General features: G+C 39.9%; 1 protein-coding gene across 3 annotated transcripts in view; it reads right to left on the minus strand.

Moving 5' to 3' along the window:
- Nucleotides 1–281: 281 nt before the first annotated feature.
- The window catches only part of iars1 (isoleucyl-tRNA synthetase 1), a 57538-nt gene continuing 30853 nt past the window's right edge, over nt 282–26966 (minus strand). For all 3 annotated transcript variants that reach the window (XM_078947071.1, XM_004068660.5, XM_078947072.1), the window contains 18 exons: nt 26813–26899; nt 24647–24730; nt 19509–19653; nt 16262–16382; nt 15358–15449; nt 14971–15048; nt 14405–14526; nt 12766–12868; nt 12031–12114; nt 10046–10220; nt 8045–8157; nt 6362–6457; nt 4665–4841; nt 4394–4514; nt 4084–4209; nt 3797–3943; nt 3142–3294; nt 282–1108 (listed from right to left, as the gene is read on the minus strand). In XM_078947071.1, coding sequence (XP_078803197.1) covers nt 1026–1108; nt 3142–3294; nt 3797–3943; nt 4084–4209; nt 4394–4514; nt 4665–4841; nt 6362–6457; nt 8045–8157; nt 10046–10220; nt 12031–12114; nt 12766–12868; nt 14405–14526; nt 14971–15048; nt 15358–15449; nt 16262–16382; nt 19509–19653; nt 24647–24730; nt 26813–26899 — 2107 coding nt within the window. In that variant the 3' untranslated portion in view covers nt 282–1025. The remainder of the gene's footprint in view (nt 1109–3141; nt 3295–3796; nt 3944–4083; nt 4210–4393; nt 4515–4664; nt 4842–6361; nt 6458–8044; nt 8158–10045; nt 10221–12030; nt 12115–12765; nt 12869–14404; nt 14527–14970; nt 15049–15357; nt 15450–16261; nt 16383–19508; nt 19654–24646; nt 24731–26812; nt 26900–26966) is intronic.

Raw genomic sequence — 26966 nt, forward strand, 5'->3', positions numbered from 1 at the left:
GACGAGGAAAACAAAGACGAACATGGATCTATTTGTCTGCAAATAGATTCATCAGAATGGAGCGGGGAGGGGAGCTTGTGTCCCCCCCCCCAGGGTACACAACAACATTTTCTCATCTGGTACTGATTCGCAACGATTCGAATAAAGAAATACTCAGAAATGCAGTGAAGATTTAAGGATAGCTGAGAAAACGTACCTGAGCCTGAAAATGAAACAGACATGAAGGATTAAAAAAATGCATCGTTTCCCCATGAATAAACAGAGAGAAAGAAACATGCAAATTCTTCATAAGCGTCAATTTATTCTGGTTGTGACTTAAAATAGTACATTATCCATTTATTGCTCTTTTTGTGACAGAAGCCTTTTGGTGTCCCAAAGGTACAGTAAGCCAAAAATCCATTTAAATGCCTCTCCCATTGTCTGAGAATTTTGTGTGCACTAAACACAATGGACTCATCTGTGAAAATTAAAGAGGGGTAGAAACACAAAGGCCCAAATTCCTCTATCAATTTGTTTAAAAAAAATGACTGAACTGAACACAGTGTAGATAAATCATGAAGGAAAGTAACCTGCATTATTTCATAACAAAGAGAATCACCCATTGGTAACAGCGACAGTTAATGGAGTTGGGCTGCGTCATGGAACCTTTCTTCCCAGGATTTACTGAAAAGCAATGTTTGGGCTGTCCAGAGTCCACCTTTAAGCCAGAAAATTCCCTGTTTCCGTTAGCTGCTGCAGTCCCACTCTTCATCTATTATAAAACTGCTTACATGTACGTTTGAACAGTCATTTAAAACCAATCCAATACCATTCTGAATGCCTAAAATCTTACAGCATTTTGAGTCATGAACAACATGGATTAAACAGTAAAGAATGAGACAGAGCTTCCCCAAGAAACAATCTAAAACTACTGACACTCTTTGTTGTTACAGTTTGGCCAAGTCAGGATTTTGGGTGGTAGAAAGAGTAGCAGAGGGGGCCACTTCTGAGGGGGGGAAATGTTTCTGAAAATAGCTGAAGGGTTTTCAGGCATTTGCAGTTGTTGGCAGAACTCTCACAAACAAGGTTTTGGTGTCGAGAGACTTTATGGACGACTCTGCAGCAAGTTCTGAAAAAGAAGAGACAGAAAGATTTAGATCAATTCTATATGACCGTTTGCATCACATTTGACACATGCATTTCAGAGACCCCGATCTCATTAGCATGATCCAAATTCATTGTACCGTATATCTTCCTATAGTAGCCCCGCCGTTTATTGCCAAAATTTGGCAGCCAGCCCGGTGTTTATTAGAGACTATTGGAAACCGGTGTTTATTCCATCACAGTCAGAACGGTGAAGGCTAATGAGTTCATTTTGTGGTGAAATTCGGCCAAGAATTTCACCACAAAAGCACCAGATGAACATTTCAGGATTTATTGAAATGATGAGAACATTGTCTTATGATCTGAATAGCTCTTGCTGTGAATGTTTCTTTTCTTTTTGAAGCATCAATCTCCGTATCAAAGATCCTCTTCGCTTTCATGCGGATCGTTTCCCTGGAGACGCGCACTTTTCCGTCTTTGCTCAGTAATCCGTGTTAAAAGCAGTTCTAATTTGTCGCTCACCCTCTTTTGCACCTCTTGTTTCTGCAGCCGTCTTCTCGATATTACCTATCTGTTTGCGCCATTCTCTGAAACGTTTAGGATCCACCCCAAAATGTCGTGAAGATTCTTCACCAGAGTGTTCTTTGGCACACGAAGTTTCTAAATGGAACGAGTATTTCTTGGCCATCACTACCTGATCGCGACACCTGCTAACAATACCACAGACATCAAGGCGTCTGCACAACTGTGCACGGGGCAGGAGGGATGGGGCTCGTAACACTTGTGCTATCCTAGACACTTTAACATTGGGAGTTGGGTCATCTAGACCCACTAGACAGTGCGCTGAACCTTTTTTCTTCAATGATTTGTGAAGGGTGGGGTCATCTAAGATAGCACAAGGGTTAAAAGAGCCCGGCCACTATTAGAGACCGGCGTCTAAAGTAACGAGCACTTGTTACACCCGGCGTTTATTGGAGATCTGTGTTAATTAGAGACAGGCCACTATTGGAAGATAAACGGTATATAACTCGGTCCGTGCTTTCTACCCTGTAGTTCACCATCATTCCACTAGGGGCAGTAGAGGGCCTTTTTCTGCTCATTTGAAAATGGCTGCTTCCATGAAATTTAAAAAACACTTTTGATGGGAAAGGTTTAGCTGATTTAAAAACATCATTTAAAAAATAAAAAGACTTCTGTCAATTTTCTGATCATCACTTCATCTTTCAATCCCTGCAGGGTTTGAAAGAAAAACTTTTGAGCAGTTATCATTGATCAAGGTTCGGCTTGTTCAAAATTGAGAAAAGGAAACAGTGTAAAGTTCAGAATCAGAAGCCTTTGTATGAGTTCTTAATGTATCTGACTAAGAGTGACTGAGTTCGACTCGTTGTTCAAATCCTTTACGTGCGTGTAGAGCTACAAGCTGTTTGACTCTCTAATAAGACCATGAAGTTCCTTACAGAAGCATTACATTCTAATGTGAAACCTGAATTTTGCTCATTAATACTAACTAAAAATGATAGAAATCTCCATCGTCATTTTAGGGTCAAAAATGAGGAGTGATTCACGAAGTACTGTCCATATTCCTACATGTTAGCCACAGCGTTAACTTTAAGGACTGAAAGGCAGAGAGGGGAGAACAAAAAAAAGAGAATTTATGCTGCATTTGTGATGTTTTGAACTGAAAATCCCAAACATTCCCAAACATCACTATCTACATGTACATTGACTTCAAATTTTTTATTAATCTTTTACCAGCAAAAATGAAAAAATAAACCTAAGTTTTCATTCAACCCCTCTACAGTCAGTTGTGTCACATGTTACCAAACAGTAATGTATTTTTACTACCATTTCTTTATTTTATGTAAATCCCTTTGAGGTGTTCTGTCACAGGAAAAGTGCTCTATAAAAACAGTTGAATATGAATTTAAATCTAAATATTCAGTTTTGTCCCTTAGTCAAAGTTTAAAAAATTGTTTAGAGTTACAAACATGCAGTTAAAGTTAAAATGATCAATAACCGGATCTCCACAGAACCCACTATGTAAAACCCTCATCATACCTTCAGTGAAGTCCTGGTCCAGGTAGAGCTTCAGCCGTCGGCTGCGGAGGCCAAAGACTTTGCCGGTCTCAGACAGCAGGCCTGGGTAGTTGAGGGCATTGTGGCCCACTGGGTTCATCAACAACAGCGTGCCCACCTCACCAGTCTGGCACTCTGGAGAAAATTCATTACACGGAAACAATGGGAAATGGTTTTTCTCACAGATTTAGCTAGGAGGTATGTGAAGAGATCCATACCATTGATGTCTCAACCATAACAATGAGGCAAGAGTCAGCAGCTTCATAGCTGAGCTTAATGTACTGCATTTGCCTTTGAAAAGAAACTTTCTAAGATGGATTTGAGTCCAAAATTGAAAAGAAACACATAATATGCTAATTAAGCTTCCCCTTGCTGTGTCGTCTCCATGGCAATGGAGGACCACTCTTCAAAGTGTGCAGATTTGTTTGTTAAAACGACCCTGCTCAAAGACTTTGAATCTGAGTCACCATGTGATTATTCCAAACGAAGAAGTGGGTTTTTTTGTTTTCTTTGTATCCTTGATTATAATAACACACTTTAAAAATAATTTCAATGGTTTAATGCTTATAATGACCAAAAAGAGCGGAAAAAGTGAAAGGACTTGTTTTGCATGATTGGTTACATATGCATTTCTCACCAGCTGGCTGTGCGTTGCACAGAACGAGGTTCACATAGGGGCACAGCGGGGTGTTGGCAGTAGGGGCGGGGCCAGGAGAGGAGGGGCCTGAAGTCACGGCTAAAGTTTTGCCACTGAGAGCCAGAAGATCCATTTTACTAGTCAGCTCTATAATGTACATGTGTAAAAAAACAAACAAAAAACACATTAGAATAGAATGCTCTGAAAAGATTCTATTTTGAAGAAAGTATTAGTGCTGGGGGAGAATTAGGGGTTCTCTCTTTTACAGGAGCTGAAATGTCTGTTACCAGTTCCGCCGCTGAAGAATCGAAGCCGACTATTGTTGGTTCCAAAGACGCTGCTGCACACTGTCTGCAGTCGATCCAAGTCTAATCTGTTATCCCCCTTTGGATTCTCCAGCAGAATTACCCCCTCTGACGTAAAAAAAAGAGGTAACAAATGAAAAAAAACAGAATGATTTCATTAAAGGAAAACTGAACACTGTCAGAACAGCTATGGTACGTTTCTCATTATTAGTTTGGCTTTGCTTTGATTTCAAATGAAATGGTTTTTTTTTGTCATTGCTTTTGTAGGACATGGACGCTGCACCTTTCCTACCTAGTTCTCTGTTGCCGACCTTCACCCGGGCGTTGACATAAGCGCATGCGGGTCCATTTAGTGAAGCTTGATGGACTGAAGATCCCTTCACGATAGTTAACTCCAAGTCTGAGCCCTTAAGCTGGAAAAAACACACACACATGCCCCAAAAAGTTATTGACAAGTTGGTAAAAGAGAGAAGGCCATTTTTATCGTTTTTCTGTCTCTCCATGTTGTGGCCTGAATCAAGCTTCAAAAAGCACAAACTTGTCTTGAAGGGATCCACTCGTACCTGCGTAGTTTCTGCTATGATGATGCTGGCACTCTTTGGAACAGGATATGGGAGTAGTGGAGCCTTTGTAGTTCCCAGAATAAAATCAGTGTGGGCTTGGATTACAGAAGCCAAGTACTCCCCCTCTGGCTGACAGTGGTAATGCACAGTTATCTCATCTGATGGCACCAAATGTCCCTAAAAAAAAAAGAAAAGAGAGAGAAAAAATAGGTTAGTGATACAAATAAAGTGTCATTTCTCAGCAGTAAAGTAAGGGGTTGATTTGTGATTAATGTGCATTTATAATGGATGTGAATGAGGCACTTTGACAAAAGTACAGCTCGACTTTTTTTTAAAGCAAACACAAGGATGAAAGGAATCACAAATTAATTTAAAAAAAAGACCCTCTTTCTTTAGAAAACAATTACATAAAATGAGGTTAGACAAGGGGAAAAGAAACATAAAGACACTAAAAGGACCAGAATAAAAGCAGGTATTAGACAGGACAAGAACAAATAAAAGCAGGGGGACATTTTTTACTGGATGAAAGCCCATCCATACTGGCATCGTCTGCCAACTCCCACTAACCGTCACACATTCAAACACCCTGATCTCACTGTAATCTGCAGAGCGCAGCCGTGCACGTGCGCACACACGCAGACTGCAGCACACGCAAACTGCAGCACACGCAGGCGCACCTCAATTGCAGTATGTGGCTCAAGGGCAGAAGAACAACATTACCGAGATACAAAAGAGCAGTCAATCAATGGAGGGAGGTTTATAGGCTTCCCGAAGTCAAGGTTCTGACCCTGACAGATGTGTGTAATATATTTTGTGCACTAGATGAAGCCGCAACGCTCACTAAACGGTGAGCAGTCGGTCTTTAAAAAAGAAATAAAAAAAGGTAAAGTTTAGTGTTGTTTCTCAACCCTACATCCCACGCTAACAGTCATAACTCACGCTCAACCCACAAACTACACCTCAACGCGCACAAGAATTGTTAAAACTTAATTCTCCTCCACAGGGTGGAAAATTCCTTACAGATCCCCGTTTGAAATAACTGGAGGAATTTAGCCTGGCCAGGATCCAGAGCACAACGCTGCAACAAGGGGGACGGAAAAAACGGTTTCTTTCTGGTGAAAACGAGGGGGCTGTCGGATAATCCGCCTTTACACCGCAGACCACTTCAAAGCCCAAACAGTAGAATCTGAAGGAGGCCAGACTCTAATTAAGCTTCCATTAAACCTGCCTTACAATGGAGAAACCTCTAACTGTGATGCTGAAGTGGAAATATTTCAAAAGTGCTCCAACAATAGCGTAGGACACGAGGAGGACGGGAAGTGACAGGAAAGCTTAAGGGGAGGGGCTACAACAAAAACCATGTGTAGGTGTTCTAGTTTTTCGTTTTTACCGAATAACTTCAATAACTATCACCTGATGAAATTCATCAAGACTCAGCGACTGAAGTAAAAGGTTAAAATAGGCTTTAGGGATCAAAGGGGCAAAAAAAGAAAAGACAAATCCCCAAAAGTAAAAGAAAAAGGGAATTACATGACCATGTCTGCAGGGTCAGGCTGAAATAGCTTTGATTATGTGCCCCCAATGATTCAGCCATGTCAGTTCTCAGTTATTAAACACTGGATTGTGAAATTCAGTAGCCATCTGTTGTGTCACTCATGTTTCCATGGCTAAGGTTGTCTGAGAAATAATTGCCCCACCTTTTTGCGCAGTTTCTGAATGCGGTTGATGACTTCTCGGGCAACTCCCTCGTCCACCATGGACTGATCCGGAGTGACATCCAACAGCACCAAGACCTGAGCAAAGGCAAGAGAGAAGAAATCGGATTTCAAACTCATCTCAGAAGGTTAACACACTTTGAATTTTGCCACCATCCCAGATGTTTACATTTATGGACATCATTTGAGTTGACTAATAACTTGCTATTGTTTTCATTTCCTGTTGTTTTAAAGGGATCATATGGACTTAAATTATTAAGTTTAAAAGGGGAAAAAACAACTATGCCTCTTTTCAAACTTTTTTCTGCTTTTTGTATTTTGGGTTATTAAAGGAACTAAACTATGTAATTTCAAATTTGTTATTTCATTCTAAGTAACCATTACACTTATTAAACTAATGATATTATTGTATGTTTATTTAAAGTCCCACTCCAATCATATTTTGATGTCTTGTAAAATGACTTAATTATGATTGTGCCGAGTCTGCAGAGCGGCAGAGGTTCATTAGAAATTTGCCTCCGAGTTGTGGGCAGGACTGCTGGCATTGTGCAACCCTTCCCCCACTATCTGTCACCCATAGCTGAGAGCTCTCCGTTTACACCCTCTCCAGCTAGCTTACAAAAAGCTGCATTCCTCAGCCTTCAATCCAAAAGGCTCAGTCCATCTCAGAAACCAGAATAACTGAAGGATCATGTTTTTTTGAAATAAACAGATATTTTGTGAAAAAATATTTTACTATTTTCTACCAACATCAACTATGTTTTTAGTGATAAATTAAATTTTTAAAAAATTACCTTAAGGTGACGTCTATCAGGTCTCAATAGATAACTCGATTAATTTTTCAAAGCAAAAGCACATATTTGGCTTTAAGTGTCAGTCTCTCTTAGTCTATGTAAACGGACAGTATTAGGGGTTCCCAACCCTGATTTTCAAGAACCTCCACCCTGCCCGTTTTCCAGGTCTCCTTGCGATGCTTGCTGCTGATTACCTTGCTCAGGTGAGTTCAGTCAATCATGATGTGGAAATACCCATGTCAGGCAATCAGCTGCAAGCATTACAGGGAAAGCTGGTAAACAGGCAGGGTGGTAGATCTTGAAGGAATAGGGTTGGGTAGCTGAGAAAAACATTCCGCACATAAAAAGAGCCTCAAATCAGGTAAATAATTGTTGGATCACTAAACAAGTATTGTTTGAAGATGAGCTGCTGCCAGGCCTAAAGGAGAAAGGAGGGAGAGAGATGACAGAGGAGGGACGTAAAAGCAGCAGAAAAAGAACAGAGACAGATGGGAGCTGGAGAGGCAGAGCAACTGAGTGAATGAGTAAATATAAGAGAGAATTAAAAAGAGAGCTCAGTACGCCGGTATTAAGGTGCAGCCGTGTGGCGTGTGTACGGTTGGAGGAGCACTGATTAGAGAAAGCCTGTGGGGGAAGACATACGTAGTGGTTTTCACTTAACCGTGAAATGATTTCATACATCACACAAGCAGCTAAAGACAAAAAGACTTTTATAGCGGCTTGTTTGATGCAGTGAAAGCAAGATTTTATTGCCTTTTACTTTTGGATCTGTGTACTCGACAGCAGGTGACAGAAAACACAGAGCCTGCCCAGATCAATGCATCTGGGTCTGTATATAATTCTGCTAACGGAGGACAGAGAGCTCACGTACCTGAGCGTCCGAGTGCGCCTCGTACTGTGCAGTAGAGCCAGAGCTCTGGTCAAAGGTGTACATCAGCCTGAGGTCCTCCTCGTGCAGCTCGTGCTCGTTCACCATGATGCGCCCTTCAAATTAACCACACAGGATTAATATGGAGCATGTATTCTTCTCTAAGTTCACTGTATTCTTCTCTAAGCTATATATTTACTAAATCACACAGTAGTTTTGATATAGTTGACCTGGTATTTATTTCTATGGTTAATGCTTTTAAAGACCCACTCTGAGGAAAATTAAGATTTTGGTGTCTTTAACATGTTGTGGCCTTTTTCTGAGGATGGAGGACACAAAAAAAAACAAGATTAAAAGATTGCACTTCTAGTATTTTTTTGGTTTGAATCATTGTAAATCAGGAGCAGACGAATAGATAAATAGATCCACGTACATCTTCGTTTTCCTCTTCCAAACTGGCATTTGGCTCGAAACTGTATGGTTTCTCCAATTTTGCTCCCCATTTTTGGTGCAGCGCTAATGTTAGGTTGGGGTTGTGAGGGGCTGTAAGCAATTGGGTGACCTTGTAAACAGATGGCTCTCAGCTGTGGGTGCCAGGAAGTCCCGCCCACAACTCAGAGGCAATGTTTTTAATAAAGTCCTGCCGCTCTGCAGAAACTATGTCCTAGAAATACCTTTTTTTCCAACTTTTTTCGGCGCTTTTAATAGTAAGAGACCACTGGGAACATTTTTGCAATAGTTTAAAAGATGATCGAAGTCGGACTTTAAATATATTCTTTAAATATCGAATTCTGAATCTTGAAGTCACTTTTTTTTTAGTTTTTACATTTTGTGTTAGTATTTCCTGCATAGACATTGCTGCATTTCATCAAACCACGGCACATTTACAAAAAGATCACTAAAGAAAACTGGATCACATGTAAGAGGAGTCAGTCCTCTGCATTCTATGTGTGACTGTTAATCCCAATGGAATTATACCCATTAATTAGGTTTCTAATATCTAACAATTTTTATAAAATAAAATAAACTTTAGACATTTTTCTGTAATATGAACAAGCTGCAATCAGACTCAATGAAATTTTATTATTTTCCAAAGTTACTTCACAAAAAAGAAACAGTGAAATTTGCCCGTTTCCAACCATCCTCAGTTTGCCCTTAGCAACCATTAGCCAAGGCTGAGTTCTAAGGAACAGCCATGACAATGTTATGGTTCACTGTACACTTCCAAACACCTGGGGAGATTTTATTTCTTTCTAATTCCAGATTTTCATGGTTTCATTTCTGATGTACTTCTCTGGCTTATTACTTGAACCTCTTCTTGTACAGAATCTTTTGGGATCAAAGGATAACAGCCAACAAGTTACGTCTTTTTCCTGCAAACTGAAACCTTTCTGAACACAACTAAACCCAAATATTACTTATTATTTTACAATAACAAGTTGTTTCATAGGTTTTTCATAAACTCATGCTTTGCAACGTGACACCATAACCCAGCTCTTCCGTTCTTGCTCGTGCTCCTTTCCCCTCAATTTGGCTTGACTTCAAACATCCAAATGATTGGAAGTCTGAGGTTCCCACAGCCCAGCTAACCTCTGCTGCCTCCGATCCCAGAGGCCCTGGGGAGACGCTTCGTCTTTTTATAATTGGGGAGGCGAAGTACCTTGCTCAGCTTTGATCCCCGCTCGAGCTCTGATGACAAACTGGCTTATGTAGGGGTCAAACCTAAAGCATCTGCCGACTGTTCTTCAATCACACATTACCCAATAAGGAAGATGACTGCTTCATTATTAAAATGAAATGAGTCTAAAATCCGTACCAAAGATTTCCATTTCTCTAATTTTTTAACCAAACAGCAATTGGTTCATTTTGCCCATAAATGAAAATTTCATTTCTTTATAGAATTTGGTAGAAAAAAGAAGACCATGAAAGGAAAATGGCTCGTGAAATAGTACATTTTAGTTTTGCATTTGTAAATGTATGTGCTTGCTTTTTTCTTCTATGTACCCGTTTTCTGGAAGGCCTCTAGCTGTTCACTGGTGAGCTCCTTGATGGAAGCAGTGACTGCTTTGAAGGCCCCCTTTAATCTCTTGCCCAACACCATGTGGTCTGGCTCGGCTCTCAGGCGGATCCCGTACTTATCCTTATCTGTCGAAAGGGTCAACTGTCGCACATTAAGCTCCTGTGGGGGACAAAAATAAAATGGTCACAAATCGCATCCCAAAAATCACCAGACAATTAACAGTAATACATTTTAAAAAAAAGTAAATGTAAATGTACATCTCTAAATCTCTAAAGTAAATGGTTGTTTTAATTTAAACCAAAGTCCAAAAAGAATTCATTTAAAGTAATTTGCGGATTACAGAGCGCACCTGATTTTAAGCTGCACCCATTCAATTTTTAAAGGATAAACCATTTTGTACATACATGAGCCGCACCTGTCTATAAGCCGCATGTGCCCACATTGAAACGTGTTGTAGAATGAGTATGTGTATGTGCTGAAATGAAACCGCGCATGTGTAAGAAAGAGGAGGGAGGGCGTGCAGCCAAAGTGTGTTGGGGGTGTGCATTCATGTTTGATATACAGAGTGAAGGAGAACTGTAATAAAAGAAGGTTTTCCCCAGAAGAACGGTAAAGGATTCTTTATTAACCCGCTCTGGAGGCTCTGAGGGTCCAAATACTATTTTTTTGCCCCACTGTATGTCCTAATAAACAACACAGGCTTTTGATTTTGGCAACAAACAAATTCAACAACAAATTGCGGGAGTTCACGTACGTATTCCATTGTTATTATAAATGTTGAATAAGCGTGTTCAATAATGTCATGACATATGGAAACGTGGGCATGGTTACTTTAGCACATTGTTGTCATTTGATTTGAGCCTATCTAACACAGAGAACTATTCATACTAGACTAAACTAAACAGAAATACTAATATTAACTGAACAAGTAAGTATTGTGAAAAAAATTCCCACATAAGGTTGTTGGTTTTAAAGTGAGCTCATATTTTTTGAAGATGTTTTAACTTGCTAGCTAGCTACAGACTCTTATAACCATCATTACCCAGCTGCCAGCTACAATATAAAAGGCTTTTATGTTCAAAACAAAACATGTTGCTTCAACAAAACAAACAAAAAAAAAAAACTACTGTTCTTTAGCTCAAACAATGAGTGATCAATGATAAAGCCAATCGATCTTAACTCTTTTCCATTCAGTTATTGCATTATTCTTCAACCTAAAATACGAAATATTCAGGATCCAATTAAATGGACTGAAGCAGGAAATTCTAAAGATAACCACCCTGACAGGCTTGCCATCCACTATTCCTTTCAGTCAATCATACTGCTCAAATTGGGACTACATGTCAGCATAGATAACTTTTGACAGAAAGCACACATGGGCATCTGCAGAGGCCTCGGTAATAAAATCGACAGCAATGTGAGTTTTTCAATTATTCATTTGAGTAGTTCATTTGAGCACTGATTTCACAAAAACATGATTGAATTTAAGAATGTTGCTTAGTTTGTCAACACTTTAAAGAATTGTGCATCATATCGGTGCAAAGAAAAGAAAAGAAAAGTCAATACGTGTGTCAGCTCCACTGACTCATTTGTTATTCTGGAGAGCATGTTGAGCTCAGTGGAGACTTTGCTGTCAGTGGAGAGACTCCAACAGGCGTGTCAGCGAGAAAAAGCTGAGAGAAGCGAAAATTTAGCTGGCATGACAAAGAAATGTGCCCTTTCTCCTCCAAAAACACATTTGGCACAAGCATCCTCTTCCTGAAGAGACAGTTCACACATATCTACTTAACCTGTTTCTTCATGAAACAAGGCTTTCTCTTTCAGTTATCCCCCCCATCCTGCTGAAGTAGCTTTTGAGTGTAAACATGGTTTAAGGGGCTGTTTGTCCTTCAACTTTGAGCTTATTGTGATCAAAGCAAACTGATTTACAGGTAACATTTTAAAATGGAAAAGCAAAAGCACCACTTACCTCAAGAATGTATTGCTGTAAAGACTGGATGTCTTTGAGGGCTTCAGGGTCCTGGTGAATCACTACCACCTCCTTTAGTGGATACTGACACAAACAAAAAAAGAATAATATTAAAGAACGGCTCGCAAGAAAAGGCGGATACAAAATATCAGAAATATGCCAATAACTGCATTTTTTATATTGACAGTGACTTTTGATTTTCAATTTTGTAATAGTGGCCTAAATAAATACTATTTAGTTTTTTGGTACTCTTCATTGAGTTAATTAGCTGGGGGTCTGATCATCAGCAAATGATCTAGATGTTTGTTTTTGATTTGACCCTGGAAAACACTAGAACAGTTTTCCTTTTAAAGTGAATTTGACAACTTCTGAATTGTTTGTTCATTTTGGGTTGCAGCATTTAACAGCAGCCAAAAAATAAGACTAAATTTCAATGAAAAGGGGGGGGGGGGGGGGGGGGGGTAATTAATATAACCAAATTTAACCCTGTGGGTTCTCCAGGGATGATAATGATAATAAACAAGCAAACAAATTAATTAATAAATAAAAGATCCAACTATTTTAACTATCCAACTGTACCATTTATACATACTATAGTCACATCATTTTGTCAAATAAATCAAAAACAGATCATGGCAATTTAGATTATTTCAATTTTTTTTACAAGATGGATCCCAAGCTAGAACTTCTTGATGGAGGTGTGCAGAGTTTAAGAGGTGGAAGAAGAGGATATACCTTGACAGGCAGAGTCTTCCTGTCTCTAATCACTCTGCCAAGTTCAATCACAGACTGCATCTGAGAGACGGCGCACTCAATGCGCTTGTCAATCAAAGACTCCCTATAACAACCAGGCACAACAGAAAAAAGATTTGCATTATTTTACGAGCAGTATAATGAAATGCACCACATCACAGTGCTAATAAATAATCATTCAGTGATAAGGAAGCAAAAGAAAAAACAAGGTTTAGAGGTATTTCATCAGTTTTCAACTGTAGCGGGCTCGTTCTTGTTAATTTATGTTAATAAGCACATGACACAGATTCCACGTCTTACATCTGAGCCACATTTTCTTCCAGGCACTTTGGGGGCAATTCTACAACTTTGACTAAAACAAACCTCACCTTTTAATGAGCAATAAGTCATAAATCAACATCAGTGGCATTCAGAGAGGGAAGAAAATGCATCTCTCAATTTTGTGCACATATAACTACAAAAAACAAACAACTTTAGAACCACAAGTTTCTGTCGGTTTCTAATGAAGGCTTTCTGTGACCTTCGGCCCTGCAGTCAATTTAGTTCCTCTGTTAATTACAAGAATAACCATTGTGATGTGACCAACTGTAACAACAGTTGTTGCTCTGTTAGGAACTCTTATCGTTCGAGGATGAAAACAGCTTTTAAAGTAAGTGGAAACAGGATACAGCAAATCATTTGGTGAAGGAGGTGGAGCAGCAGCTCCCACCACCTGATTGGTGACCGTTTTTGGCTTTACATACAAAACAAGTGGCAATTAAACAAGCATTGAAAGTTAAACCAGGAAAGTTTTAACCAATCAGGGACTAGAATTTGATAATGACATATGGATAGCGTCCCCTTTAACTCACGGAAGTACCAACTGTTTATAATTTGATCTTGGAGGAGAAATAAATTACAGTTTGTGCCCGGCTGGAATCATATGATACCAGGACCTAATCTGAATTCTTCCCTCACCCTTCTGGCTCCTCCCTATTGCCCCTACAATTGGGGCAATAGGGAGAGACCTGTGGAGGGGTTCAAACTTGTTTTTTTAAGGGAAAGCCATAGGGACTTAGGAATGTTTTGCATGTCTTTTTAAAGTTACAAAACCGATGTCATGTATTTTCACAGCGCTGGCAACTATGCACTAACGTAGATCATCTGCACCTATTGATGACATCATTGAGTGGTATAGCAACGTCTGAATTTGAAGACACTATTTTTCAATAACTCTCCGCTTGGATGGCTAAATGTAGGGGTAAGTAGAAGCTGGAGCGGTCGGGGAAGAAATCAAATTGGGCCCAAGCCTTTCTTAAATTGAAATAGAGCTGTGAAAGCAAAAGCCTGGAGCAAGATTCTCAGGATTTGCACCACTCTGACATTTTGTGGTAAGCCTCTTCCAACTGCGGATGGCAGACATGAGCTAGTTCACAGTAGAAAAACAAAAGAAGAAGAGGCCCTTCCCTGCTTGCATAATGACAGTTACTAGTTCAGGAGCTGCTTACAAAAGTCACTTAGTTTGCTTGTTTGTCGACAAAACTTACAGAAATCCAGTTTCTTTTTAATTTGTTCGATAAACAGAAATAGGAAACTTAAGACTACTCTAATCATGAATCCGTTATTACTGCATTTTCCCAACCTGACTTGAGGCAGCATTAAATAGTGGATGCTGCTGGCGTCCTTCTCTTCAACAGAGGCGGGGTCAATGAGGTGACACAGATTTTGGTACATCATTTCAGTAATGAAGGGTGTGAAGGGAGCCTGAGGAGATGGAGAAAAACACAAAGCCAGCATTAGGGAGGACAAACAGAAGGAATAATACGATTTCCTACACATTGGTTCCTTCCTCCAACCCAACAAGGTCTGACGCTCTGACGCACATTTCTCTCCACTGGTTCTTCTTAATTGCTGCTCAAGTTCAAACAGAGCAGTGCCATTGGTGGCTCCCCGCTCTCCCTCTTTCAACCACGGGTAATTTATTTGATCTGTGTTGATCTGACTAGTGCCAACTGCCTCCTCGTAGCAGGCCTTACACTTCACGTGCAAACATCTTCAGTGTGTTATAAATAAAAAAAACCTCCTACTGCTAATGCATTATTCAGATCCACGAGAACACAAAAACACCTCTTCCATAGCAACCTTGTGTCTTTGTTTATGAAGTTTCCCTCTCCTCTTATGCATACACACAACAACCAAATGACTCACCATCAGCCTGCACATGGAGAAAAGAACACTGAACAGAGTTTCCAGCGCCCACAGGCAGTCCTCTGTGCCACTCTCTCCCTGCAAAGTTCATCAACACATCAATAAGTCCTTTCACCGTGGAGAGGTAAAAGTATTTGCAGACTTTAGCACCAGGTAAAGTCAAAGAAATGTTCACAAGAAAAATCAGATTTACTGTTGGAAAACTCAAACAGACTGAAGATATGAGAAGCTAAGTTTAAATCTTTTTTTTTTTTTTAAAGATGACTTGGCTTACTTTAGTGCAGACTAGGTTTTCATTTTGGATATTTTACTTTGAATCCAGCAAATACTTTTAGGAGTATATCTTCCTGGAGGTTTGGAAGCACACATTTCGAGCTGTGATCTCACCTTCAGGCGGCGCCTGTTGGTCCTGACATACCAGTTGGTGAGCATGTCCACAAACTTGACCAGGCGAGGCACGACTGTGTACAGGCGGTACGCTGCAAACACAACCAACTGTCCATATAATTACGCTCCAAAGAGGAACTGTGTACATCAGCTAAAACACCATATTATTAAGTGATCCATTTATTAAGTAAGGGTTAAAGACCCACACAGATGAAAATTATGTTTTTGACATGGTCTTGTGGGATTTCTGATGGAAGACACATATGAAGAATAGTAAGCCTAAAATCGCACTTCTGAGTGTTTCTTTATTCAAATTGTTGTTAAACAGGTGCCAATGAAAACATGCCTTTGAAAAAAAAAAAAGAGTATTTGTTGCGTAGAAAATATGCTGGGCGGGCAACAAGCTCCCTGCTCCGCTCCATTCTGAATAATTGACTTGTAGACTAATAGATCCATGTACGTCTTTGTTTTTCTCGGCTGAGCTGGTATCTGGCTCAAAACCGTACGACTGGATAGCTCCAATATTGCTCACCATTTTTGTTACACCAGTAATGTTAGGTTGGGGGTGTTAGGGGCAGTAAGCTCTCAGTTATGGGTGACTGAAAGGGGGGCAGGGTTACCAACGGTTCCCCCACAACTGAAAGGCAAATTTCAAATGAACTCCTGCCGCTTTGCACAAACGATTTCCTAGAAAACGACAGGCTTTTCGATTTTGGCAACAAATGGTTTAAATAGAATTAAAAGACCACTGGGAACGCTTTGCAATAGATCAAAAGATGATCAGAGTTGGACTTCAAGTGTGAAGTAGGCTTTAGCTGGGATGAATTAATTTTTATTTTTGAAAACAGGCAACAAGGGGAAGGAGGTAAACATTTCTGCGTGTTTCCATAGTTACTAGTCTCACCGTCCATCTCAGCCTTGAAAAACTGGATAAGAGACTGTGTGAAGGACTGAATCCACTTGTCCATGATGTTGTCGCTCTGCTTTGCTGTATTTTCGTTGTAGAGGAACCCAATTCCATCCTCCTAACGGGTTTAAACCAACAACACAACTTTAACACTTTTGCAACTCCTAAAATACAATCATTGCGCATCACCTATGCACAAAATCTTTAGTATTTCTTTAGAATATTAGCAAAAAAGGCAAATTGGTTATAAAATCTTACAGTTCGGAAGTTTGGCTTAAATTTTCATTTTAGACCAAATGCTGCTTACTGTAGGCCTTTTCCATCAACTTATGAAATTCTATTGCAAACGTGCCTCATCCTTTTTAATGAAAGGATTGGAAAAAACTGCATTTTAACCATTGAGTAAATTATTTTGAAAAGACAAAACATGCATTAATAATAATGAACAAACTCTTAACGAAAACTACAGACAGGAACTAACATGTACAGTATTCCTCCCATATTCACAAGACCTCCACACACACACACACACACACACACACACACACACACACACACACACACACACACACACACACACACACACACACACACACACACACACACACACACACACACACACACACACACACACACACACACACACACACACACACACACACACACACACACACACACACACACACACACACACACACACACACACACACACACACACACACACACACACACACACACACACACACACACACACGTGGCTGAAGAGTGTCTATCACTGATCCTTCCTCATCAAAAGACCCTTCTGAAACATTTCTGATGCTTTGCAAAACATTTATTAGAGATGTAATGTTTTTTTTTTTAATTTATCCAGAGCAAGTGACTCTACTGTAGCGTACTTTATAATGCACATTAGGGGTGTCACTCTGTCCATCTGTTCCTTAAAACCAGGAGCTCAAGTGAGAGGACACCTTCTTCCAGAAAGGGCTGGTTTCATCCATCATCCAATAATCTGGATGAAAATTATTTTTCGCGATTATCTTCCTCAGTGTATCAGGAAATTTTCAGCTGATGCCATTTCTCCATGCAGGGGCACAAACTTTGGGTAAGTGATTCAGGAACCGATGGAACCAGCTGTTGATCGGTGTGAAATATTCTTTAGCAGCGGGCGAGGAAGACGACGGGCCAGCATGCTCTTAATCTCTGCTTTTCAGAAATTCCTACAGCACCTCCTTTGGACTCAAAAGTATCATACAAGCGTCCTGAGCTGTCTGAGCTTTTGTGATGAACCGGAGTCACGTGACTGAGAAAAAAATCTGCGAATGTGAAACTGTGAATATTGAAACGTGAATAAGCGGGGGAACATATTTATAATTTTTGTTGGTTCTTTTGATATGCTTTGGAAAAGTATGCAACGCTTTGGCTGCACTGGGATAATGTAGGCTCTTGAAATTATCATTTACATAGCAATTCCTAGACGTCCCTACATATCTTTTATTAAATGGCCAATTAGCCTGAGACACTTCCATTACTTACGCACTAAAAAACACATTAGGTGAAGTGCTGCCAACAATGACTAAAAAGAACTACCGTAAATTCTGGACTACAAAGCGCACCCGATTACAAGCCGCACCCACCCGTTTTCACGTGTTTAACTGCTTTTAAACATACACAAGCCGCATCGGAGTAAAAGGCGCATGGATTAGGCAACACAGTAAACCTGACCAATCACGTCCTGACTCCCAAACTAAGTGAGATTTATAACCACACTATGGGAGGAGTCAGCCTTGCCCTGAGCTCATGCATTTAGAGTATACCCACACCTGCTAAAAAGCATGGACCTCTATTCTGTTCACAAGTTCCTCAGTTATGGTTTTTTAATTTATTTATTTTTTTTAGTTTTTTTTTTAACTTATTGACAATCTAGGTATCACACATAAAATTACAAACAGTAACCATATAATCAACATTACATTCCTCAGTTATGATGAGGAAATTTACATCCGCGATCCCCCATTTCCCATGAGTCTTAGGGGCTAAAGGCGGGGTCAATGCCCGGCTCGCCATTCTGTTGTACGTGTTTAAGAATGAGCAAGTATCAGCAGTGCATGGAGGGGTGAACGGGAAAAGCTCTCCTTCCGCTTGTGTCGCGGCAGCATTATGGGAGTAACAGGGCTGGTTATAAAACACACCAGTAAAATAAAGCAGAGGCGACTGGAAAGCGCGCGCCTCAGCGCGATACGCGCGCCTCAGCGCGGCGCGTGAGTCAGAAGTTTCCTTCCACAACAAACACTGTTGCTCCGCGGACGCCTCTGTGCTCCGCGCTCGCCCCGCGCGCTCCCCTTTCTATCTTCTCCGACACCTCTGGCCAGGGCGGCTCCAGGGAGGAGCAAATCGTGTCTGTGCAGAGCAATCTGACTTAATGCTGTACGTTTTGTGGATGAGGGGCGGATGAGTTGTTACGTGTGGGAGCCATCAGACTGCCATCGACCCCGCAGCTCTATGTGATGAGCAGCAGGAGAACATGTCTCCAGCTCACACGGAGGCTGTGAGCTTTTCAATGCAAAATTCCGGACAGTCCTTAGAAACCGTAAAATCGATCACGTGGATTTGTGTTTCCAGTCGTGTCCCGGCAAAATAAAGGCTGATGTTATTCCCACATATTAACGTGCAGCCAGCCGAGTCACTATGACTCAGAGGTAAATTCACTCCGGAGCATGCGCTGTTCTCTCCGTCACACAGCTGAACAGCTTTTCCAAACCCGTTGGTGATGGTGGATTTTTTTACGCTGCTTTTAACTATTACTTTTAACTTGAAAGCTTCATCATATCGTAGCGGCGATCACGTGCACGTTGGGTCTTATGGCACCAAAGGATTCTGGGATGCGGCCGGGCATGGCCGTTTCGATTTGTTGAACCATGACTGAAGTGTCTAAGACCTGAAGTGAGGTCCATGCTGTTTGGCTGTTTAATGTGTTGAAAAACAAATGAATTGTGCTTGGTGTCAGATAGAGAATTCAAACCATTCACTGAGTCCGAAAGTACGTACATGGCGGCCGCCAATTAAATCCATAATTAGCCGCGTCACTGAACAAGCCGCAGGGTTGTTAGCGCAGGAAAAAAGTAGTGACTTATAGTCCAGAAATTACGGTAATTTAATACATTTTTTGTTAGATTTTAGTGGTCATACAGTACAGTAACATGCAAAAGTGTGTCTGTTTGGATAGAAAAAAGTGAGGTGTCTGTACCTTCTGCAGCCTTTGTACATTCTGCACTAAGAAGCGATAGGCGTTATACCACGGCAAGAAAACATCCTTTAGTATGTCCCGTACTCCCTCCTCTTTGAAGCGCAGGTTCTCTGCTCTCACCACAGGTGAGTTGATGAGGTAGAGTCTGTGGAAGGACAGAAGAAGCTGTAAGGCGAATGTATGAAAGAGGACTGAGCATGGGAGAGAGAGAAAAGACTGGACGGTACCAATGTTTGACAATATAAACTTAAATGTGATGATGATAATATAAATGAATATAGGCCAAATAAAACTTTAAGTGTTCATAAAGCCCAGAACTTAAAACTTTATATTAAAGAAAGTTCAGAAACAATGTTTCAGATTCTACATGGGACAGCTTTAAGCCAAAAGTTTGAAACATTGTTCCACTGTTTTGATTGGATATACATGCAATGCATGTGACTATTAGGATAAATGTTCACTACAGATTCTAGCAAAACTGAGAGATCAGAGCCATAAGGCTGTATAAAGGTGTAGTGGGACAAAAAAGTATTTAGTCGGAAGAAAAATCACATTGCCTGTTTTTTAAAGCAGTCAAACATTTTCTGTAAGTCTTCACAAGGTTTTCACTAACTGTTGCTGGTATTTTGGCCCATTCCTTCATGCAGATCTCCTTTAGAGCAGTGATGTTTTGGGGCTATTCCTAAGCAAGGCGGACTTTCAACTCCCTTCAAAACTTTTCTGAGGTGAAGATCTGGAGACTGGCTAGGTCACTCCAGGACCTTGAAATGCTTTTTACAAAGCCGCTCCTTCAATGCTCGGGCAGTGTGTTTGGGATCATTGTCATGCTGAAAGACCCAGCCAGGTTTCATCTTTAATGCCTTTTAGTGGTGGAAGGAGATTTTCTCCCAAAATCTGACCATACATGGCCCCATTCCTTCTTTCCTTTACATGGATCAGTCGTCCTGATTCCTTTGCTGAAAAAAAGCCCCAAAGCATGATGTTTCCACCCCCATGCTTTACAGTAGTTAAGGTGTTCTTTAGCTGCAACTCAGCATTCTTTCTCATCCAAACACGAGTAGAGTTTTTACCAAAAATTAATTTTTTGGGTTTCACCTGACCATAGGACATTCTCCCAATCCTCTTCTGGATCATCCAAATGCTCTCTAGCAAACTTTAGACGGGCCTGCACATGTACTGGCTTTAGCAGGGGGACACGTCTGGCACTGCAGGATTTGAGTCTCTGGCAGCGTAGTGTGTTACTGATGGCAGCCTTTGTCACTTTGGTCCCAGCTCTCTGCAGGTCATCCACTAGGTCCCCCCATGTGGTTCTGAGATTTTTGCTCACTGTTCTTGTGATCATTTTGACCCTATGAGTGAGTTCTTAAAGGGAACCCCAGATTGAGGGAGATCATCAGTGGTCTTGTATGTCTTCCATTTGATAATAATTGCTCCCACAGTTGATTTCTTCACACCAAACTGCTTAACTATTGCAAATTCAGCTTTCCCAGCCTGGTGCAGGTCAACAATTTTGTTTGGTGTCCTTAGATCTTTAGTCTTGGCTAGAGCTGGGCGATATGGCCACTAAATAACATCTGAAGTTTTTTCATTCCATTTTCGGTTTTCGACAATTTTTTTTCCTCTCCACTTTGACTTTAACAAAAATTGCAAATTATGGATTATATTTAACAAAAACTGTTCTATTTTAACATCTCCTTTAGAAGTGGCTCTAACACAAAGTTCAACTAAATAAAAGCTGCAAAAATGTTTGCAGAACAATGATGCAGATGTTTTGTGAGCTACTGCTAGCTTAAGCATCTCATTAAGAGAAATACTAGAACAAACTCAGCAGAGTATTTTAGGATTTTGCTGCATGTGTTTGATCTACCGACCAAATTATTCCATTATTTTACAAAGAAAAACTATAGACGATCTTTCTTTAAAAATGATATTACGTTAAATGCAAACAGAGGGGAAGTCACAACATACTGAAAACATCAGATAAAAACAACTCTTTTCTTTTCTAAGGAACTCCTCTATTGATTTCTAATCAATCTCTGCTCTGTGCTTTTTCTGTGTTCACCCTGTCTGTTTAATGTTTGTTTTTTTTAATCACAACTGAGTTGTTTCTGTTTTCTTACTGAAAAACGCCCCCATGAGAAGAGGGGCTTTAGTCAGTCATCTGTAGTCTGAACCAACTTTAAAGTCAGATTAAAACCTGCTGAGTAAACGAGGACAGATTTACTAAAGGGGAGCAGATTAACAGAAAAGGCACTTTTTTCCCTAATCTGCCTCCGGGTAATTCATTTTTACATGAAATCCTGACAAAGACAGCCTAAAAACATAATAATGTTTTGGATTCTGGCCATTGAGAGTAAAAATGCAGCACTCTCACAAGCGGGCCGGGGGCACTTTTTTCAGCTCAACAATCAGCTCTGTAATGTAACAAAGGCACTACTAATAAAGTTTCACACAGTGTATTCTTAATTATATTTATAAAATGCAGTTTTTATAAATGTCCTATAAATTAATTTTGTTGCCTTCTCTGCCACATCTTAAAGTCTGCTCCATGAAAATATGGTCCGACTTTAAACCGGTCTGTGATAACATGTAGGCGACACACGGAACAGCTCGTCAGCATTGGATGATAGCATTGTAACGACACCGCTGTCTTCAGATCAACATTTTTTATTAAACCTTCAGCTGCTGCTGCAAGTCCAACAGGTTTATCATCCAGTCCAGTTCTTTCTGGAACCCGGTAAAAATGGTCACAATCGTCCCCCCTGCTTTTACAGGCAAAAATTCAACACAGTGGCAATTAGTAGAAGTTAAAGGGGGGGGGGGGGGGGGGCTTCGTGTATGAGTTTTTCCTCTCTCGCTCACTCTCTCTCTCTCTCGGAAGTAGCTTCTCTTTGCTTGCTGCTGTTTTGACATCTGCGGTTTGAGAGAAACCGGCGGACTTTACTTCAAACAACAGAAGCGTAAGAGAGCAGAGAGCTGGGAAATTAAAACATCAATTTCCCCCAAAAATAAATCGTCTAAAACAACAAATTCTAATTGATCAATGAATTGCCGAGCCAATAGTGGAGTTTGTGGTGTGACTGTTTGAGGTTGTGGACAGGTGTCTTTTATATAGATAACGAGTTCAAGCAGGTGCCATTCATCCAGGTAACGAGTGGAGGACAGAAGATCTTACAGAAGAAGTTACAGGTCTGTGAGGGACAGAGATCTTGCTGATTTCCTCTGTGCCACAATGAATTTGTAAAATAATTTGTGCAAAAAAGGCCAATGATGTGATATTCCAATTTTTTGAGACGTTTAGTCTTTCCTTTTCTATAGGCCATAGTGATTACAATTATTAGGATCAAGTCTTGAAATATGCAAATGGCATTAAATATTGAAACGTTCACATTTAATTTTTTGTACCTCTTCTTTCTTCTTCCACTTTCGGCTTCTCCCATCAGGGGTCGCCACAGCGAACGAGTCGCATGGTAGATTTGGCAATGTTTTTTACGCCGGATGCCCTTCCTGACACAACCTTCTCAAACCGGGCTTGGAACCGGCAGAGGTAGAGAAGGGAACAGGGAGCAGCCCGGAGTCGAACCCTGGTTTCACGGACGGCAGGCGCTGCAAACCAGCACGAGCTGGAAAAATTAATTTTTAATTTTTTGTACCTCTACTTGATCAAAATGTGAAAAAAAAAAGTGAAATGTGTTCCTTGAGTCATTTTTGAAAACTGCAACCCCCACAGAAAGCAGCAGCCTTCTTCCTGCTCACTAATATGGTTAACGTGGGCTCCAGGATGAAGTAACTTTTTACATCTCCGGCATTCTAATCGAGCATGTTATTAGTTAAAACCAGAAGTTACTTTAGTTGAAAAAAATGTGATGTGATGCATCCAAAATTTGTATTCAAAAGATCAAAGCTTAGCTTTGGTGTAACATCTGTGTTCTTCTCCGTTCATTAAATCAGCGCAAGAGAAGCAGACGGGGAAACTGTGAGCACACGACGCATTTGGTTGGAAGTTGAATTGGCTGCACAGATCGTGGGCGCCGTCTTGAAACTGTGGTGATACCACAGATTTTTTGAAAAGAATGGTTTCAGACGAGCAGGAAGTCCCCATATTTTATCGTCTGCAGTAACTTTAATGGATCCAACAAGCGAAAAGCATTGTTTCCTTGTGTATCGAATGCTGATTTTGTAGACCTAAACAAGTGCTTTTGTGTACAAGGAACGCAACATTCACTCACTCCCTGAAATACAGGTAGAGGAGGGGCCAGTGATAAATTCTCCAGCATGAACCCAGATCCATGTCTTCGTCAAGCATGAGAACGGAGGAAAGAAGGATGATCAAGCAATGAAACAGAACAATTGAGAACATCTGAAATATTTAGGCTTTTAACTTATACAAATAATTTCCCCTTTACAGCTGTTAAGAAGATTCCCTCTAAAAAAAATAACAGAAAAAGTGAATTATCCTTGACAGGTTATGAAAAGGTTGACTTTTCAGTTTGACAGTAAAGCTTGAAGCTAAACTGATGCAACATCATGCAATAAGCCATAAAGCATTTTAACAGCCTTATCTGCCGGGATCGCAACTATCAAATGCAAACTAATGTCTAATAAACTCAGCTGTCACCTAAATTTCAAATGTTCTCCCAACACGGTGCACTTCAGTCTGTCCCTTTTTGTTCACTTGACAGCTTTTGCTGCTGCTCACCTTTCCATGATGGAGAAACTCTGAGCAGAGCTTTCAGCAAGAAAAGATGAGGCCATGAAGAAAAACAGACTGTTGCCATCTTGTTTTGTTTTTTTAATCTAGTCCCTTCTAATTTTAATTTTCTCCCTCATCAGTGTATTTCTGAGCATATGGCAGAACTGCCTGGTGGTTTATTCATAGGGCCATATGGCCTTAGCACTCTGTGCTAAGGGCAAGGAGCAAATGTACCAAGGATCACACATGTTTTATGTGTATTTACAGCCTGCGCTGTAAGTGTGCACGTCCTCTCTGGAGGAATACCAGAGTCCTGTGTTAAATGTGAAAAAGAATCCAAATCTTTTCATGACATGAGGTGGCAAACACCCCATCAAACTGTCACACACAAACCGATGCATATAAAAAACCAACAACACCCCCCATGTACAATCACAGAGCTGACCTGAGGGCATCGGCTCCATAGTTCTGCACGATCAGAGCTGGATCTGGGTAGTTCTTCTTACGCTTGCTCATCTTCTGTCCATCACTACAGAAAAATGCCAAGCAAAGGCATTAATGCACATACACACGCATGCACAAAAGAGCATGTTGGTGACAGTTCATTTAGTATTGTAATCAGTCATATCCTTCCAGGTCAGCAGGCCTGTGACCACAGAACTGGATTTAGACCTAGGGCCGGAGAACAAACAGCGCCGCACAGCAGCTCTGAAGGCTAATGCACATTGAAGGCTACTGCACATTATTTAACACTTTTGACAGTTACAAAGTTTGAGGTAAAAAAGTGAAAACGGAAATCTTATAACTTTTTTATTGAATCCTATTTCCATTTTTTATTGATGTTTAGCATATTTGAATTTCCAAATGATTCTTTGTAAAGATTTTGACAGTTAAACCTATTAAGTGTTTTTGACCATCAGTGGGGGGAAAACGACAACAAAAAAAAACATTTCCAAATAGTTTCTAACACATTAAAGATGGTCAAGGTTCCATAATGTTTGCTCGCCTTCCCCTATTGATCACAACAGCAGTTTCCAGAATAGAACAGACAGAAAAGTATAACATTTAGGCAATATTTATTCATGTTCAGTAAATATGTTAAAAAACAACAACAAATGGTTTCCCATTAGTTTTAATGCAAAAGTTGATAACTCTCCAACAAAACTGTTATAATAGACCTGCTGGAAAAGACTAAATAAAGGACTCCAAGTAGAATATGATTTTTTATAAAAGTTCTGAAACTATTAAATAACAATTTTAGCAAAAAATAAATAAAACTAAAAGAAAAATAAAAAAGTTAAGCAAATAAGTTTTTATAAAGAGGTAATGATTTGTAAAAACATTTTTCAATTTTTCAAAAGATTCAGCATCAATCTAAAATGTTTAATATAAATCCTGATACCCTGAAAATGACACCTGTTCCTGTGCAATATGTATTGATACTAATGTTAAGCAATATTTGTTTCTTAAGAAGCTTTGATTTTTCAAAAGGATGCGTTTTTTGACAGCCTCCTCTCCTCACAAAGGGACCAAAATATTTCCAACAAACCTATAACCACACACAGTTTCAAAAATTTTTTAGCTGAATTAAATATTCTGGATTTGTGAGGTGAACTTTCACAGAACATGACCAAAGTTTAACTTGCTGTGCTTACTGACACATTAATGTTGACCAAATGTTTCTTTTGGGGCGCTGAGACATGGTATTGAATGAAAATAGTTTTTTTTCATGTTCAGGTATATTTAGTAGGAGGGTGACAAATAATTTTAACTATTCTATTTGCTTTCCATTAATGGTGGCCATTGGGTCATTTTGAACAATTTCATTCCCTGACTTTCAATCGATCATCGGACATCTTTACTCAAAAATTCAACCAGTGTGACTCAGAGATAAATACCTGGGTACTGAACAGTGCAGGTGAAGTTTTCTAGATTCCTTTTTTTCTTTCAAGATAATCAAGTATAGATTAAATACGTGTCCAAAAAAAGAATTAAGGGAAAAATCCATTCACATTTTAGTTTCACAAAGTTCAGCTCACTTTTGTTTTTCCAATTAAAAATAATCCAAAGGGAACATTATTAACATTCTACCACACTATATGGTCACATGACTTTGCTAAATATAAAGTGTTTCCACACATTGTATTGGAATGATAGCTTGTTAATTCTTTGCTGCATCACGTGTGTCGTCTGCTGTGACGCACTTAGTCGTTTTTACATTATAGTAAAATAAACCTACTGTGTCCCAATCCAAATTGTATTTTTCTAATATTGATATGATTGATTTAGTTTATTTTAAAACCATATTAGAATGGTTAATGTCGACTTGATTTGATTAACAACTTGCCTCAGACTGATCGCTCTGGTTGGATCATCGGAATAAAAGTCCATTCATTGAATAATCATTAGACCCCTAATATTGAGACAAATCGATCAGTGCCTCAAAGGACCTGACTTGATATCAAGCCCTCTTCTTTTTAGAAAAATTAACAGCTTTCAGAAAAGTTTACTGTTGTCAAGTTAAAGTAGTAAAAAAAAAAAAAAAAGTCATACTCTTTTTCATGTTTTGTTTTATATCAAAGACAAAGGTCTGGTAAGACAATATACTGACCTAGCAAGCACCAGTCCATTCACAATGACATTCTTAAAGGGTGGTTTTCCAAACAGCGCTGTGGAGAGAACCAGCAAGGTGTAGAACCTACAATGACATACAAAAATAAAAAACGATAGAAAATAAGAGTTAGTATCCACTAGAGAACTTAAAT

Source organism: Oryzias latipes, chromosome 5, assembly GCF_053564925.1.
Source record: "Oryzias latipes strain Hd-rR chromosome 5, Olatipes_Hd-rR_3.1".
Taxonomy (NCBI): Eukaryota; Metazoa; Chordata; class Actinopteri; order Beloniformes; family Adrianichthyidae; genus Oryzias; species Oryzias latipes.